Source organism: Eurosta solidaginis, chromosome 1 (assembly GCF_040869045.1).
Source record: "Eurosta solidaginis isolate ZX-2024a chromosome 1, ASM4086904v1, whole genome shotgun sequence".
Classification (NCBI taxonomy): Eukaryota; Metazoa; Arthropoda; class Insecta; order Diptera; family Tephritidae; genus Eurosta; species Eurosta solidaginis.
Genome location: NC_090319.1, coordinates 344934279 through 344951134, shown reverse-complemented (window position 1 = coordinate 344951134; position 16856 = coordinate 344934279). Strand labels below are relative to the sequence as shown.

General features: G+C 38.8%; 1 protein-coding gene across 1 annotated transcript; it reads right to left on the bottom strand.

Annotated features, from left to right (window-relative positions):
• Nucleotides 1–227: 227 nt before the first annotated feature.
• Rab1 (RAS oncogene family member Rab1) lies at nucleotides 228–16279 on the bottom strand. Its single transcript, XM_067762486.1, has 5 exons — nucleotides 15843–16279; nucleotides 1556–1676; nucleotides 1442–1489; nucleotides 1133–1360; nucleotides 228–1059 (listed from the first exon to the last, which is right to left on the bottom strand). Exons 1-5 carry the CDS (start codon nucleotides 15863–15865, stop codon nucleotides 862–864), a joined length of 618 nt encoding a protein of 205 aa, XP_067618587.1. The 5' UTR covers nucleotides 15866–16279; the 3' UTR covers nucleotides 228–861.
• Between the last annotated feature and the right edge of the window lie 577 nt (nucleotides 16280–16856).

Sequence of the window (16856 nt, the reverse complement as noted above, 5' to 3'; positions counted from 1 at the left end):
TGGAAATGAGAGAACAAACATGAAAGGGACTTAACATAAAGGTAATAGTAATAAAAACACAATTGATTTCACTATTTTTTTTATTTAAATTGCGTATTTCGTATGTACTTTTTTATTATTAAGTTTTGATATAGCAATGTAACTAATATTTTCTGTTTCCAATTCAGTTGCGTGATTAACCAGCTACACCACTAAATTGTTTAATAAATTGTTTAATAAACACAAAATTTTTAATATACTATGGATTTTTTATTAGATGATAATCTGTGTAATTATAAAATGATAGAGAAATTTTCAGGAGCCCTAAAAAGACACGAAACAACGAAACATCGCATATATCTCCATTACTATACGATACGGCCCAACATCGTTTCTACATTCGTGTTTGTTTTTCGTATTTCTTAGTTTTACATGCATTTGTTTTAGGCTTACAATACGGCTTCATTCAAGCATTAGTTTTATGCACTCATTTCTTATTTAAAAGGGGTTTTCCACGTAGTTTGTAGTTTTTTTTTCGTTTTGTTTTAGGTTTGCTGTCATAACATTAATTTTTCTCCATCTTGGTACGTACTTTAAAAAAGGAGGGTTTCTTATTTTTTTGTTTAACTTTTATGCTTCCTTTTGTGGTTGTGTAAATATCCTAAGTTATATTACGATTTTATCTCACGATCGGGGTTCATTAACGTTCTTACCATCGTTTAGTTTATCATCATCATCATTACAAATGTCTTAGCTTAGCAGCATAATAATTTGTTACTTTATAACATCGCTGCGTTTGTTGTGATTTCTTATTGTTGTTTTATTAATTTTATTTTAGTATAATAAAATAATGTGTATATATTGTTTAAAAATCGGAGTTATTCAACAGCAACCGGATTTTGTATTTTCCACTGGCCGTCCTTGATCGATTTTAACTTTGCTGGCATTTTCAGTAGCGCTTGAAGGCGGCCCAACACGATTCTTTATCTCGGCAGCCATCGTCAGGAAAGCTTGTTCAACATTCGTGGCATTTTTTGCTGATGTTTCAAGGAATGGAATGCCTAATTGGTTTGCATATTCCTAGAGAGGGAGAGTGAATAAACAATTTACATTAATAATTTAATGCATAACTATAGATAGTGAATAAACGAACCGCAGCTGTAGTTGTATCGACGACTTTTTTAGTTGTCAAATCACATTTGTTGCCTACTAACAACTTATTCACATTTTCACAAGCATATCGTTCAATTTCCTCCAACCATTGCTTAACATTATTAAAAGTCTCCTGGTCTGTGCAATCATAAACTACAATAATACCATGGGCACCACGATAATACGATGATGTGATTGTACGGAAACGTTCCTGGCCAGCAGTATCCCACTGTTAAATGATAAAAATAATTAAATGACATTTTGTTTGTATATTGTAGCCATAAGTACATATAACTATTTTCGTACTCACAATTTGCAACTTAATGGTCTTGCCATCCAATTCAATGGTTCTAATTTTCTGCAATAAAATCAAGCCTCGTTAATAAAAAACTTATTTCATTATTATAAACAATCGATTTCTTACAAAATCCACACCGATTGTGCTAATGTAGCTCTCTGTATATGTATCATCGGCAAATCGCAGCAGAAGGCACGATTTTCCTACGCCAGAGTCACCAATAAGCAGGAGCTTGAATAAGTAATCACTATAAATTATAAAAATATATTTTATTAGAATAATATTAAGATAGATTAAGACGAGTGAGAAGGATAGTAGTGATGACGATGTGATAATACGACGATGATGAAATTGAACATGATCTACCAGCCACTTGTTTTGGTGCACAAGTATGGATCATAAAAACATCAGATGACGCGGCTCTGGTAATGACCTCTACGCGATTTTGAGTGCCGAAGAAGAGTTGATGATGATAAAGCAAGTTTTAAAAGCAGTGGAAGTTGCATTTAGCGACAGAATTAAGGCAATGCAAAAAGCGCAAGAATCATGCGAAAAGAGTGTTGTAGAAGTAAACAAAATACGGGAAATTGCTGAAGGCTTCAAGCGAAGCAGCGAGCAGGTCTGTGATGAGTTGAAAACAAACAAGGATGACAATAAGAAAATGATTGAAGAAATAAGTAAAGAGAATAAAAAAATGTGCAATGAAATAAAGAAAAATGTTAATAGTGTTGAAGCCAAAGTGTCATACGCAGCGATAACAAAAAATGATGGACAAAAAAAAGAAGTGTTACCAGACATTAGAAAGAATCATCCCCTAATTGTCAAGCCGAATAAAAAGCAAAATATAGAAATAACCAAAACTGACCTAAACTCGAAAGTTGATCCTAAAGGGCTGCAAATAACTAATATAGTAGCAAGGCAAAGCGGAGTTGTTATTGTTGAAAGCGAAAATGACCATGAGCGTGACAAAATAAAAAATGCCATTGAGAACAATCTGGGAAATAACTATGAGGTTAAGATTCCCAAAAAAGTGAAACCAGCAGTCATGGTGACTGGTATAAATTTTAAATATAGCGACGAGGAACTGGTGCAAAGAATTAAACGACAAAACATTTGTTTAAGTGAAACGGACATCAAAATTGTTAAGCAATATGAAGTTAAAAAGAACGCGAAAAACTATTATAATGCTGTGATAGAAATGAATGTTGAAGCGTTCATAAATGTACTAGCTGGAGAGAGGCTTAATGTAGGTTGGGAACGTTGCCGAGTATATGATGCAGTGCAGGTATTGTGTTGTTTTAAATGCAAATGCTTCAATCACAAAGCGGCTGACTGCAAGGAAAAGGAAGTATGCACAAAATGCTTGGGTGAGCATAAACATACCAATGCATAAAGGATGCAGTAAACAAGTGCATTAACTGCATACGAGCAAACAAGGAGCTGAATCTAGGACTTGACGAAAACCATGATACTCTGGATAGAACTTGTCCCGTATACCAACAAAAGCTAGATGCAAGGAAAAGGAAAGTTGTTTATTAGCAACCAAAGACAATCCTTACAGCAGCGCAAAAGTCAAAATATTATTTAAATCGAGATAGCAATATATACAACTTGGAATGCATTTATCTTAATATTAGTAGTATCATAGCGAATAAAATCGAGCTGGAACGTCTTATTGAAATAAGAAGACCAAGTATTGTGTTATGTACGGAAACGTGTACAACAGAACATATCTTGGATTCTGAACTTAGTATTCCGACATACAAATGCATTCGTTGCGACTCTCAAAGTAGGCACACTGGCGGTGTTGTCATGTATGTGAATGAAAATATACAATTTAGCATAGTTTGTAATAAAGCTATCAACATGAATGTGTGGTGCATTATTGTAAAAATAAACAAATGCGCGTTAAAATGGAAAATCGGTGTACTATATCACTCACCAAGTAGCAGTGACTCCACCTTTATTACTTATCTAAATGAAATCATCACTGAACATCTCAAGGAGGCGGATAATAATTTAATATTTGGTGATTTTAATATCAATGTAAATGTATCGTCAACATACTCAAACCAGCTAACAAGTTTATTTGCACAAATGGCAATGATACAAAGGATAAACTTCGACACAAGGATAACAGAGTACTCGTCTACAAGAATTGATTTGCTATTCAGTAACAATGATAAAGTTAAAGCAGTAAATATAGGTGAACATCGCATTTCTGACCATGAGACAATCCACTTCGAAGTGCCAACAACAAAGCTTTGTAAAATGAGAAGGTATGCTACTGTTACATGTTGGGAGTACTATAGTGCTGAAAATCTTTTAACTTTGCTACGAACATGCGATTTCAGCTTTATGTCAATTTCCGGAGTAGAAACTAAAACTAAAGCCCTAAACGAAGTTGTAACTGTGGCTATGCAAGCACTGACTTATATAAAGAGGACCCAAATACAGATAAGAAATAAGTGGTACGACCGAGAATTAACAAACCTGCATAAAAGAAAAATAGAATCTTATAAAACTGCTCGAAATACTGGATTTTGGGACGAATATAACGTCATTAAGAAAATATATAAAAGAACCATAATTTATAAAAAAAAGAAATACATGGAAGATAGAGTAAATCATAACAATGGCGATATGAAACGTATGTGGAAGTGTCTAAAAGACCTCGTCGAGCTTAATGATGTTAAAAAACATATCACTAAAATTGTAATTAACGGTGAATGCCTGGAAAATGAATATGATATAGCTAATGCCCTAAATAACTTTTTTATACAAAGTATTGTGGAAATTAATGATAGCATCGAAGAAATTGTAAATGGGGATGAAATAAGCGCAAATCATAGTAATCCATTTGAAACATTTAAATTTACTGACATTGTAGTGGACGATATTATTATTATCACAAAATCACTTAAAAACAAATATGGCGGCGACAAGCTTTTATCGGAGGGTGTCGTTAAAGATGCCATGACATATACTGCTAATTTCTACAAAGACATAATTAACGAATCCTGAAACAGCGGTATTGTACCTAGTTACTGGAAAATTTCAACAATAATACCTGTTGAAAAAGTAAAAAATACAATGAAACCTGAGGAACTACGTCCAATTAACACGTTACCTACAGATGAAAAAATTATGGAGACAGTGGTGAAGGATCAACTTGTGGCATACTTAGAGAAGCACAATGTGATTATCCCAGAACAATCGGGATTCAGGAAGAGCCATTCTTGTGAAACAGCGTTGAATATGGTAATTGCAGATTGGAAAGAAGACATGGCGGACAAAAAATTTACGGTGTCTGTCTTCTTGGATTTAAAACGGGCTTTGGAAACTGTCGATAGATCTGAGCTATTGGACGTTATGTTTAAAATTGGTATAAGAGGAAAGGCTTTGGAATGGTTCCGGAGTTATTTGGGTGACAGAAAACAGAGAACGATAATTGGAAAGGAGGTTTCATCAGTGGTGGATGTTAACATTGGTTTACCACAAGGCTCGGTCTTGGCGCCAATATTGTTTACATTGTATATCAATGATATCAAAAGATGCTTAAAATACTGTAAAATACGTCTATTTGCGGATGATGCATTGCTTATCATAAGTGAAAAATATGCAGAATGTGCCATGCTGAAAGTACAAGAAGACCTGGAATCGCTATACAAATGGTTATGCCTTAGAAAACTGAAATTAAATGTCGAAAAAACTAAGTTCATGATATTTTGTAAAAACACCAATATCATAAGTAACAATAGTTTAAATAATATTACGCTGAAGGTAAAAAACATGGAAATCCAAAGAGTAGACAAAATTAAGTATTTAGGAGTTTTGATTGATGATAATCTAAATTTTGGAGAGCATGTAACTTATCTGGAAAAGAAAATTGCACAGAAAATAGGCTTCATGTATAGAACATGTAAACATATCAGTCAAAGTCATAAAATATTGGTATATCGTTCAATTATTGAACCACACTTTATTTATTGTCCTACTATTCTGCTATTAAGTAATGATATATATATTAAGAAACTTCAAATACAGCAAAACAAGGCAATGCGATTTATTTTAAAATGTCCTCCAAGAACGCCAAAAATTGTAATGCTCAATAGATTAAACTGGCTTAGTATTAAACAGTCAGTTAGTTATTTCACATTGAAATTTATACACCAACTTAGGTTAGGAATGTTACCGAATTACCTGAGTAGTAAAATACATTATAATCATGAAATCCACAATTATGGAACAAGAAATTGCAATAATATAAGACTGCCTAGAATAAGAACTGAGTTCGCAAAAAGGTCTCTTGAATATTTAGGGTATAAAATGTATAATGAGTTACCTTCTGATTTGAAAGACTGTGAAAATATTAGTAAGTTCAAAGAAAAATTTTTTTATATTGTACGTCACTAAATGTGACATGAGTATTTATGTTTAATTTCTTATTTTAACCTAAACTAGGTCTTAAAGACCGTAATAATAAATAAATAAATAAATAAATAATCTGTACGAGCTTACCGCAGACATCAACATAGTCAAGCGGATTAAAACACAATGGCTGCGCTGGCTAGGCTATATTATGCCAATAAAAGATGATGCTCCGGCTAAGAAAGAATTTTTATCGGAACCCTCCTATGGAAGCAGAGCAAGAGGGCGGCCCCACTCCGTTGGAAAGACCAAGTAAAAAACGGTTTAAATCCCCTTGCTGTTGTTGTTGTAGCAGTGCTTCGCCTCACTCAATAGATGCGACCACTCACAAATTTTCATGAATATTCTCTAACGGAAATCTGAGGAAACCGGCAGATTCAACAGGGGTGGACCATAATGAAAGGGGTGTTAGAGGCGTTGGTTCCAAATTGCAATTGAAAAGATGGTTGGTGTCATGTGGGGACACATTGCAAGCGGGGCATACATTTTGTATGTCGGGGTTGATTCTGGATAGGTATGAGTTTAACCTGTTACAGTATCCAGAACGAAGTTGATCTAGAGTGACTCGCGTTTCCCTGGGGAGTATGCATTCCTCTTCCGCAAGTTTTGGGTACTGTTCTTTGAGTACTGGATTCACCGGGCAATTCCTGGAATAAAGGTCTGACGTCTGTTTGTAAGTTCACCAAGGACCTGCTTGTGTTTTTTTGCTTCATACGGCTGAGTTCTCAGGTGCCGTATTTCCTCAAAATGCTTACGGAGATGACTCCTTAAGTCACTAGACGGTGTTGGCTCATCAATCAGATGTCTTTTGAGATGCCTAGGCTTCTGGGTATTCAACAGGAACTGTTTGGATAGCATCTCATTTCTCTCCCTGATGGGGAGTATTCTCGCTTCATTATGTAGATGGTGTTCTGGGGACATAAGAAGACAACCCGTGGCGATTCTGGGAGCAGTGTTTTGGCAGGCCTGTAGCTTCTTCCAGTGGGTAATTTTTAGGCTTGGCGCCCATATAGGGGACGCGTAGCATGCAATCGGCTGGCCAATTACTTTGTATGTGGTAATGAGCGTTTCTTTGTCTTTTCCCCAAGTACTGCCAGCAAGGGATTTGAGGATTTTATTAGGGCTCTGGATTTTCGGAACAATTGCGGCTGCGTGCTCACCAAAATGTAGATCCTGATCAAACGTCAGACCCAAGATGTGTGGGGTGTAGGACAGTCGGTAGCGTAGTGCCATCGACGTGGATGTTCAAAATGGTCGACATTTGTGACGTCCATGTTGAAAATAAGGTCACGGAGGATTTAGTCGGTGATAATGCCAGATTTCGCGAGGCGAAAAACTGGAGGAATCAGGGAGGTAGCCGTTTATTCTGTTGCAAAGCTCATCGATGCATGAACAGCAAGGAGCCACAAAAGATTTATAGAAGTTACGTGGATGTCTGGTTTTGGGATCTAGCCCAGAACAAACAGTCCGATGCAACCATCCCTTACACGAGACACACTGACAAGAGTATGATCGTCCTAAAAAGATTCTTTTCCGGCAAATGCAGCAAAACCACTTCTCAGCAACGGGGTCAGGAGACGGACCCGGATTGGGTTCGATACCTTCCCGGAGCAAGAGAATATGGAGCAGTCCCGCTGCAAGGAGCTGCTGGGAGGATGACAATTTGTGGGAGGGACGCAACAAATTAAATGAGGTTACACTGAAATGGCAGTCCTTGGTCGGGAAATATCCCGAGTCGCTCCGGTTCATAGAACCGACGGCCTTGGAAAGCGACATTATTTATGTCGGGGTTGAGTCTGGATAGACAGGGAGTTAAGACTCATACAGTATCTAGACTAAAGTTGAGCAAGTGTGACGCGCGTCTCCCTGGGGAGGTTGCTTTCCTCTACGCGAGTTCAAGGTATTTTACTTTAAGAACGGGGTTCGCCGCGCAATTCCTGGCATAGAGGTCCAACGCCTGTTTGTGAATAGCACTAGGGACCTCTTTATGTTTTATTCTACGTACGGCTGAATTCTTCGGTGCCGTATTTCGTCATAATTCTTTCGGAGATTACTTCTTAAGTCCCTGCGAGGTGGAGCTCCTTCAATGGGGTTTCTTTTGGGATGGCCAGGTGCCTTTCGAGATGATCCTTAATGGTGCTTGTAACCGGAACGGACATATATCCGGCACAGGACCATCAACATCGATAGCACTTTCCAAAACCTTCGAGGAGTGCCTATATTACCATAGTCATCTACAGGCATGGGTGTAGCTGGTGGGCTGACCAAGATGGCTCAATGTGGTCACATCAAATCTTTCTGGATATAGTCGTGCTGGTACCAGGTGCTAGTTCCAGTTCCGGAGCGAACTTGGTGTATATCAGGCTAACGACTATATTCCAGGGACCCAAATAAGGACTTCTATTTTTAAGGGCAAATAAAAGTCCGGCCATATAACTATGGAACGACTCATCCAAATAATCGCTGTCATGTGAGTGTAAACCCCATTTACCACCAGTGTCTCGTGTAGGAGTAGAAAGTAGAACTGAGATCCTGAACAATATTTTAACTGGAGCTATGCAAGCACTGACGTATGAGAAGAGGATCCAAATACAACTGAGGAATAAGAGGTATGACCGTGAGCTAAAGGAACTGCACAAAAGAAAACTTGAATCCTATAATACTGCTAGAAATACTGGGAACTGGGAGGATTATAATGGCGTTAAAAAAATATATAAAAAAAACTGTTATGTATAAAAAGTAGAAATGCATGGAAGATAAAGTGCTCGATAGTGAAGGAGACATGAAGTGAATGTGGAAGTCTTTAAAAGATCTTGCTGAGCTCACCGATGACAAAAAGGTCGTTAGCAAAATAGTAATTAACGGTGAATGCCTTGAGAAGGAATACGATATAACCAATGCCCTAAATACATTTTTTGTACAGAGCATAGCTGAAATTAATAATAGCATTGAAATAATCCCGAATGCGGCAGAAATAAGTGTAAATAATGCAATTGAAACTTATATATATGGGGATTACTAAATCTTTTAGAAACAAATATGTTGGAAAAAAGCTTTTGTCGGAGGGGGTATTTAAAGATGACATGATTTACATTGCTCACTTCTACAAAGATATAATAAACGAATCAATAAACAGTAGCAATGTTCCAAATTGCTGGAAAGTATCAACTATAGTACCTGTGGAAAAAGTCAAAAATACAGTAAGGCCGGAGGTACTGCGCCCAATTAATACGCTATCCGCAGATGAAAAAATTATGGAAACGGTGGTTAAAAATCAATTAGTGGCATATCTAATATAATTACCAAAATTTTTATACCTGGGTTTAGGAAGAGCCAATCGTGTGAAACAGCACTGAATATGGTTATTGCGGAATGGAAAGAGGATATATGTAACTGACAAGAAAGTTGTGATCTCAGTCTTTTTAGACTTAAAACGTGCTTTTGAAACTGTGGATAGAGAGGAACTGCTGAATGTTATGTTTATTAATGGGATAAGAGGAAAAGCCTTGGAATGGTTCAGAAGCTATTTGAGTAATAGAAAGCAAAAGACGATAATTGGAAGTGCAGTTTCACCGGTTGCTGATGTAAATATTCGGCTACAAGGTTCAGTATTAGCACCGCTATTGTTTACAATATATATTAACGATATTAAAGAATGCTTGAAAAACTGCAATATTCGACTATTTGCGGATGATGCATTGATAACCATCAGTGAAAGAAATGCGGGCTTTGCGGTATCGAAAATGCAAGAAGACTTAGACTCCCTTTACAAATGGCTATGCCATAGAAAGTTGAAAGTGAATGTGGATAAAACCAAATGTATGATATTTTGCAAAAATGAAAGCATTATGGGTGTCAATAACTTAAGCAATATTACTCTGAAGATAAGAATCGTTGAAATTCAGCAAGTAGGCAAGATCAAATACCTAGGAGTCTTGATCGACAAAAGCCTTAGATTTGGAGATCACATAAGTTATTTAGAAAAGAAAATTGCAAAAAAAATTGGTTTTATGTACAGAACTTGTAAATATATTAGTCAACGACACAAAATATTAGTGTATCGATCAATTATTGAACCGCACTTTATTTATTGTCCAACAATTCTGCTATTAGCAAATGACGCACAAATAAAAAAACTGCAGATACAACAAAACAAGGCAATGCGATTAATTTTAAAATGTTCGCTTAGAACACCAAAAACTACAATGCTAAATATGTTAAACTGACTCAGCGTAAAACAGTCGATATAATATTTTACATTGAAATTTATACATCATATGAAATTAGGAATAACAACGAATTATCTGAACGGGAGAATACATTTTAATCATGAAATACATAACAATGGAACTAGAAGCAGCGGAAATATAAGACTGCCTAGAGTAAGAACGGAGTTCGCGAAGAAGACTTTAGAATATATGTGTTATAAAATGTACAATGAATTACCAAATGCGATAAAAGACTGTGAAAATATTAATAAGTGTCACAGTTCGCCAGATATATCAATCGTGTGCGCAGGACTCGTAAACTGCGTCAACAGGCAGCCGATGGTAACATTGGCATCCGACCACCTACCCATAATCCTTTCTCTCAAGCGATCTGCCAACTTCATCACTATTGAAAAACGCACTTTCATCAATTTTAAGAAAGGAAAGTAGGAATATTAAAAAAAGTTTACTGACAATCGTTTTGCTGCCCTCCATATCCCGATTGATGGTCGCCAAGGGGAACGTGCTTTCCGCAAGGTTATCGAATAAGCCTCGGCTAATATTATTCCCGCCGGTTGAATTCCGGAAATCCGGCCACATTTTGCAGCGGAGGCCGCAACTCGGGCGAAAGAACGTGACCTTATAAGACAGCACAACCCCTAAATAAGGGATATAAACCAACCAACAAGCGGCCGAAATGGGAATAGCACTTAAAGAATTGTTACCTCTCTGCCGGTGTAGATAAGCTATGGTCCACCGTAAAGCCCCTAGCACAATGACAAAATTTCCATGGCCTTTGGCGACCAAGTGCTGTCGGATGCGATAAAATGCGTTAGCGCTTTCTGCCGACAATATGTAACGCATTCTACGGTTGACAAAGCCGGACGGCCGGCCAACAGATGCGCACACAAGCATAAACACAGCTCGTTCCCAATTACCATCAACGCCAAAGTGGTTGAAGATACCCACACTCATGCTAAACCATATAAAGCAGTAGGCCCAGACGGCATAGCCATGCCGATGCTTAAAAAACTTGGAAAAGGATTTCGTTATCCAGTGCATGTCTTCAACCTGTCCCTCCCACCTTCGTCATCCCCGAAAAATTGAAAATGGCCAGGTTGGTTCAGCTTTTAAAGCGTGGGAAACCACCTAACATCGGAGAATCTTATGGTCCGATGTCTCTCTTATGGCCAGTAGCCAATACACTTGAAGCAATTCTGCTTCCCTATTTCACTGCAAATTTGCGAGCTTAGCGAGGGAACGCGACCTTATAAGACAGCTTGATCCAGGCGACCCCCAAATAAGGGATATAAACCAATGCATCAGATTGCTTGTGGACGAACACAAGCGGGCGAAATGGGAAGAGCACCTAAGAGGTTGTAACCTCTCTACCGGTGTAGGTAAACTTTGGTCCACCGTAAAGTCCCTATCGAATCCGACTAAGCACAAAGACAAAGTTTCCATCGCCTTTGGCTATAAGGTGCTGTCGGATGCGAAAAAATGCGCGAGCGCTTTCTGCCGACAATATATAATGCATCCTACGGTCGACAAAGATAGACGGAGAGCCAATAGACACGCACATAAACACAAATTCAGTGTGTCACCAATCACCATCACCGCTAGAGAGGTTGAGGACGCCATTGGTCGCGCTAAACCATCCAAAGCAGTGGGCCCAGACGGCATAGCCATGCCGATGCTTAAAAACCTAGGGAAAGAGGGTTTCAAATATTTAGCGCATGTCTTCAACCTGTCTCTCTCCACCTTTGCCATACCCGAGAAATGGAAAATGGCCAAGGTGGTCCCGCTACTAAAGCCTGGGAAACCAGCTAACGTAGGTGAGTCATATCGTCCGATATCTCTCCTATCGCCAATGGCAAAGACGCTTGAAGCACTTTTGCTCCCTTATTTCCAAGCACATTTGCAGCTAGCCCCTCATCAGCATGGCTTCAGAAAACTCCATAGCACTACCTCCGCGCTAAATGTCATTAGCACCCAGATAAATTGCGGTTTGAATCAATACCCCCTCTATAGAACAGTACTCGTAGCGCTAGACCTATCAAAAGCCTTTGATACGGTCAACCATGGCTCATTACTGCAAGACCTGGAAGGGTCTACCCTTCCCCCATATCTTAAAAGGTGGACCGCAAATTATCTGGGTGGTCGGCAGGCATCGGTGCAATTCAGAAACGAAACATCAAAACCAAGGAGAATTAAACAAGGGGTGCCACAGGGTGGTGTCCTATCCCCACTTTTGTTTAATTTCTACATATACCGGAAGGAGTCACAATCGGTTCCTACGCCGATGACTGCACAATAATGGCCACAGGCCCAAGCCCAGAGATCGATGAGCTATGCAATAAAATAAACGGCTATCTCCCTGATCTCCGACTAAATCTTCCGCGACCTTATTTACAACATGGACGCCCCAAATGTCGACCATATTGAACATCCACGTCGATGGCACTACGCTACCGACTGTCCTACACCCCAAAATCTTGGGTGTGACGTTTGATCAGGATCTACATTTTGGTGCGCACGCAACCGCAATTGTTCCGAGAATTCAGAGCCGTAATAAAATCCTCAAATCCCTTGCTGGCAGTACCTGGGGAAAAGATAAAGAAACGCTCATGACCACATACACAGCAATTAGCCAGCCGATTACGTGCTACGCGTCACCCATACGGTCGCCAAGCCTAAAAACTACCCACTGAAAGAAACTACAGGCCTGCCAAAATACTGCTCCCAGAATCGCCACGGGCTGTCTTCTTATGTCCCCAGAACACCATCTGCATAATGAGACGAGAATACTCCCCATCAGGGAGAGAAATGAGATGCTGACCAGTTTCTGTTGAATACCCAGAAACCTGGGCATCCCAACAGACATCTGATTGACGAACCAGCACCGCCTAGGGGCCTAAGGAGTCATCTCCGTAAGCATTTTGAGGAAATACGGCACCTGAGAACCCAGCCGTATGAAGCGAAAAACACAAGCAGGTCCTTGGTGATCTCCATAGACAGGCGTCGGACCTTTATGTCGGAAATTGCCCGGTGAATCCAGTACTTGAAGAAAAATATCCAGAACTCGCGGAAGAGGAACGCATACTCCCCAGGGGAAACGCGTGTCACTCTTGCTCAACTTCGTGCTGGATACTGTAACAGGTTAAACTCTTACCTATCCAGAATCAACCCCGACATACAAAATGTATGCCCCGCTTGCAATGTGTCCCCACATGACACCAACCATCTCTTTAATTGTCATGTGGAACCAACGCCTCTAACACCCCTTTCCTTATGGTCCACCCCTGTTGAAACGGCAAGTTTCTTTGGACTCCTGTTAGAGGATATTGATGACAATTTGTGATCGGTCGCGGCTATTAGGTGGGGCGAGCATTGCTACAACAACAACTGCGCTAAACGCTATTAACACGTAGATAAATTACGGATTAAATCAAAATCCCCACCACAGAACAGTACTCGTTGCGCTAGACCTATCAAAAGCTTTTGATACGGTTAACCACGGCATGTTACTGCAAGAGTTGGAAGGATTCACCCTGCCTCCTAGTGTTAAAAGGCAAATCAAGCATCGGTGCAATTCAGGCAATAAAAAAATAAATCAAAAAGTACGGCATGTTACTGCAAGAGTTGGAAGGATTCCCCTGCCTCCTAGGGTTAAAATGCAAATCAAGCATCGGTGCAATTCAGGCACATAACATCCAATCCCAGAAGAATTAAACAAGTGGTACCACTTTTACATTTCGAAGCTACCTTCACCACCAGGAGTCACTATTGTATCCTAAGCAGATGGCTGCACAATAATGGCCACAGACCCAGGTCCACACATCGATGAGTTTTGTAAGAAATAAAGGGCTATCTGCCTGATCTTTCCAGTTTTTTAGTCTTGCGAAACCTGACAATGTCGCCGTTTAAATCATCGACAAGCTTATTTACAACGTGGACTCCTTATTGGACATCCACGTCGATGGCATTACGCTACCGACTGTCTTACACCCAAAATAAAATCCTCAAATATCTTGCCGGCATAACTTGGATGGGGCCAAGCACTGTTACAACAACAAAGAAAGGCACATTACTCTTACAAAGCAATTGGTCGGCCGATTGCATTCTACGCGTCCCCGATATGGTCGCCAAGCGTAATGGTTACTTACTGGAAGAAAATACAGGCCTGCCAAAACTCTGCCCTCAGAACCGCTACGGCCTGTTTTCTTATGTCCCCAGAACACCACTCACACAATGAGGCGAGAGTACTTCACATTCCCCCCAGCGGGCTAGTACCTATGGTGCTTGTTACCAGAACGTACTCAATCTGTATCCGACAAAGGACCATCAACATCGATAACGCTCCCCAAGGCTTCGGGGAGTGTTCTTATCGCTACAACAGCAACAATACTTCCCAATAGGGAGAGAAATGAAATGCTGAACAAACAGTTTCTGTTGAATGCCCAGAAACCTAGGCATACCGACAGACATCTTATTGATGAGGTCACACCTCCCATTGGTTTAAAAGGCCGTAAGAATTATGAGGAAATACCGCACCTGAGAACACAGCCGTAAAAAGCAAGAAAGCACAAACAGGTCCTCAGTGATATCCACAAACAGGCATCGGACCTCTATGCCAGGCATTGCCCGGCGAATCCAGTTCATAAAGAAAAATACGCAGAACTCGCAGAAAAGAACACTAAGGAAACGCGCGTTACTATAGCTCAACTTCGATCTGGTACTGTAACAGGTTAAACTCTTACCTATCCAGAATCAACCCCAACATACAAATGTATGTCTACCCCTGTTGAAACTGAAAGTTTCCTTGGACTCCCGTTAGATGATATTGATGATAATTTGTGATCGGTCGAGTCTCTTGGAAGGGGCGAAGCACTGCTAAAACAACGACAACAAAGGCATACATACCCGTAGAAATATCCTAAGCGCTGGAGCGATTCAACCCATCTGAGTTGACAGTCATGCCAACTGCGCAAAACTTTTCAAAACCTTCGGGAAACAACGAAAGTTAGGGAACATATTTTTTAATTATTTGAATTAATTGAACTGTTTACCTCCCTAGTATTTAAACAAAAGACGATACATACCTATATATAGCTTGAGTTTTTCCTGATCTTATGATATACAAATAATCAAATCAGTGGAATATTAAGTTGCAGAAGCTAAAACCATCTAAAGCGAACTATAAAATATGCGAAATAACCAAAAAAATAGCAAAGTGTCAGGTAGTAAATAAATTGTACACACAAATGCTCCTAGGGAAGTATATGATTAATGAGCTTAAAGTTGAGCATAAGCACAAGAGAGACTGACTGAGTAGATGTATGGATCTCTCTTTAACAAGTGACTCATCCGCCCCACAATTCCAAACTATATAACTTGAATAGATTTCATGTCATTCGAATATTTGTAAATCAATTACTACTAACTGTATTGGACATTGAGCTTTTCCCATGAGAATATTAATGCAAGCTAATAGAAATTTTAAATGCAAAAATTTAATAAAACCTACGTAAGCTTTAACAAATGTAAACACTCCCTTCATGGTGTAGTATGAGAGCACCAACCAATCACCCAAATGCCACGAACTTATTCTTCTATGCACAAATGTTGGCACGACGATGAATGTGATAGCTGAATGGAGCTAATAATGGAAGGCGAAATTATCATAAAAAATTATGGTGAAAAAAATGAAGTCGCAAAAGGCGTTACTTTGTTTTTAACGATAAAATATGTAATACTAAACCTACGCAACTTACTATTCTGGATTCATTGCCGACATTCTTGTTTATTATAATTTCTGCTGCGTTCTCGATTTTAAACTTCGCAAATTTTGTTGAAAAAAACTCAGTTTTTAAGTTTTTTTACTTGCAGCTACTTAATTCTGGCCCTTGTTTCTTTTTCGTCTTCTACTGCGCTTATCAAATTTTTTCTTTCTTCAGCTCTGTGCCACACTTCCCACTGTGATTGTAATTCACTTCTAGGGATCGTGTATTGTTAATTTTTTTATTTTATTCACCTTCGCATATATTTTTATAATAGCTATATCAATAGATTTCAACTTTTACTTAATAAAAATTGTTTTCATTAGAAAAAACTGCAATCAATGCCGTAAATTTTTTATTTTTTTCGCTCGATGATTTTCAACGACAGCAAATGACGACGAAGGAACAATGGCGACGAACAAATGACGATGAAAAAAGTTGACTAGTTATATCTCGCTTGCTCAAAGTTTATGATATTTCTTTGTCCTGCTTTTGCGCATGAGATTTTGACACATCACTTGAAAGTGCAGTTTTATCGAGTTTGCTATCGATATATCTCTGACTAACGTGGTTGCCGCTCTAAAAAATTACCATAGGAGACCAAATCTATATCCATGCAAAACACTTTTAGCCACAGTTTTTTTTGTGGGTAGCCAACACCATCAAAATTACAACAGCCACATAAAAATTTCCAACTTTGTAAACATATCTGGAAAGAAATAAAATTTTCAATTTCCGTTTTCGGATTCGTGGTCCTGGGTCCAAAGCGCGTCTTTTAACACCTCTCCCGATATTTTTGGACGAGTTTTAGTAGTTGTGAGCTAAAGTAAAAAATTACCTAATAAATTTTCACATCAAAAGTAAATAAACAAAAAATGTAAACATAAACAAAGTTTGACATTTTATGACCACCTACGAATGAAAAAACATGTAAAATGCAACTCTGATGCTTTTACCTGGTTATTGTACCATGTGCCATACCATAACGCTAACGCAATAACCATACCA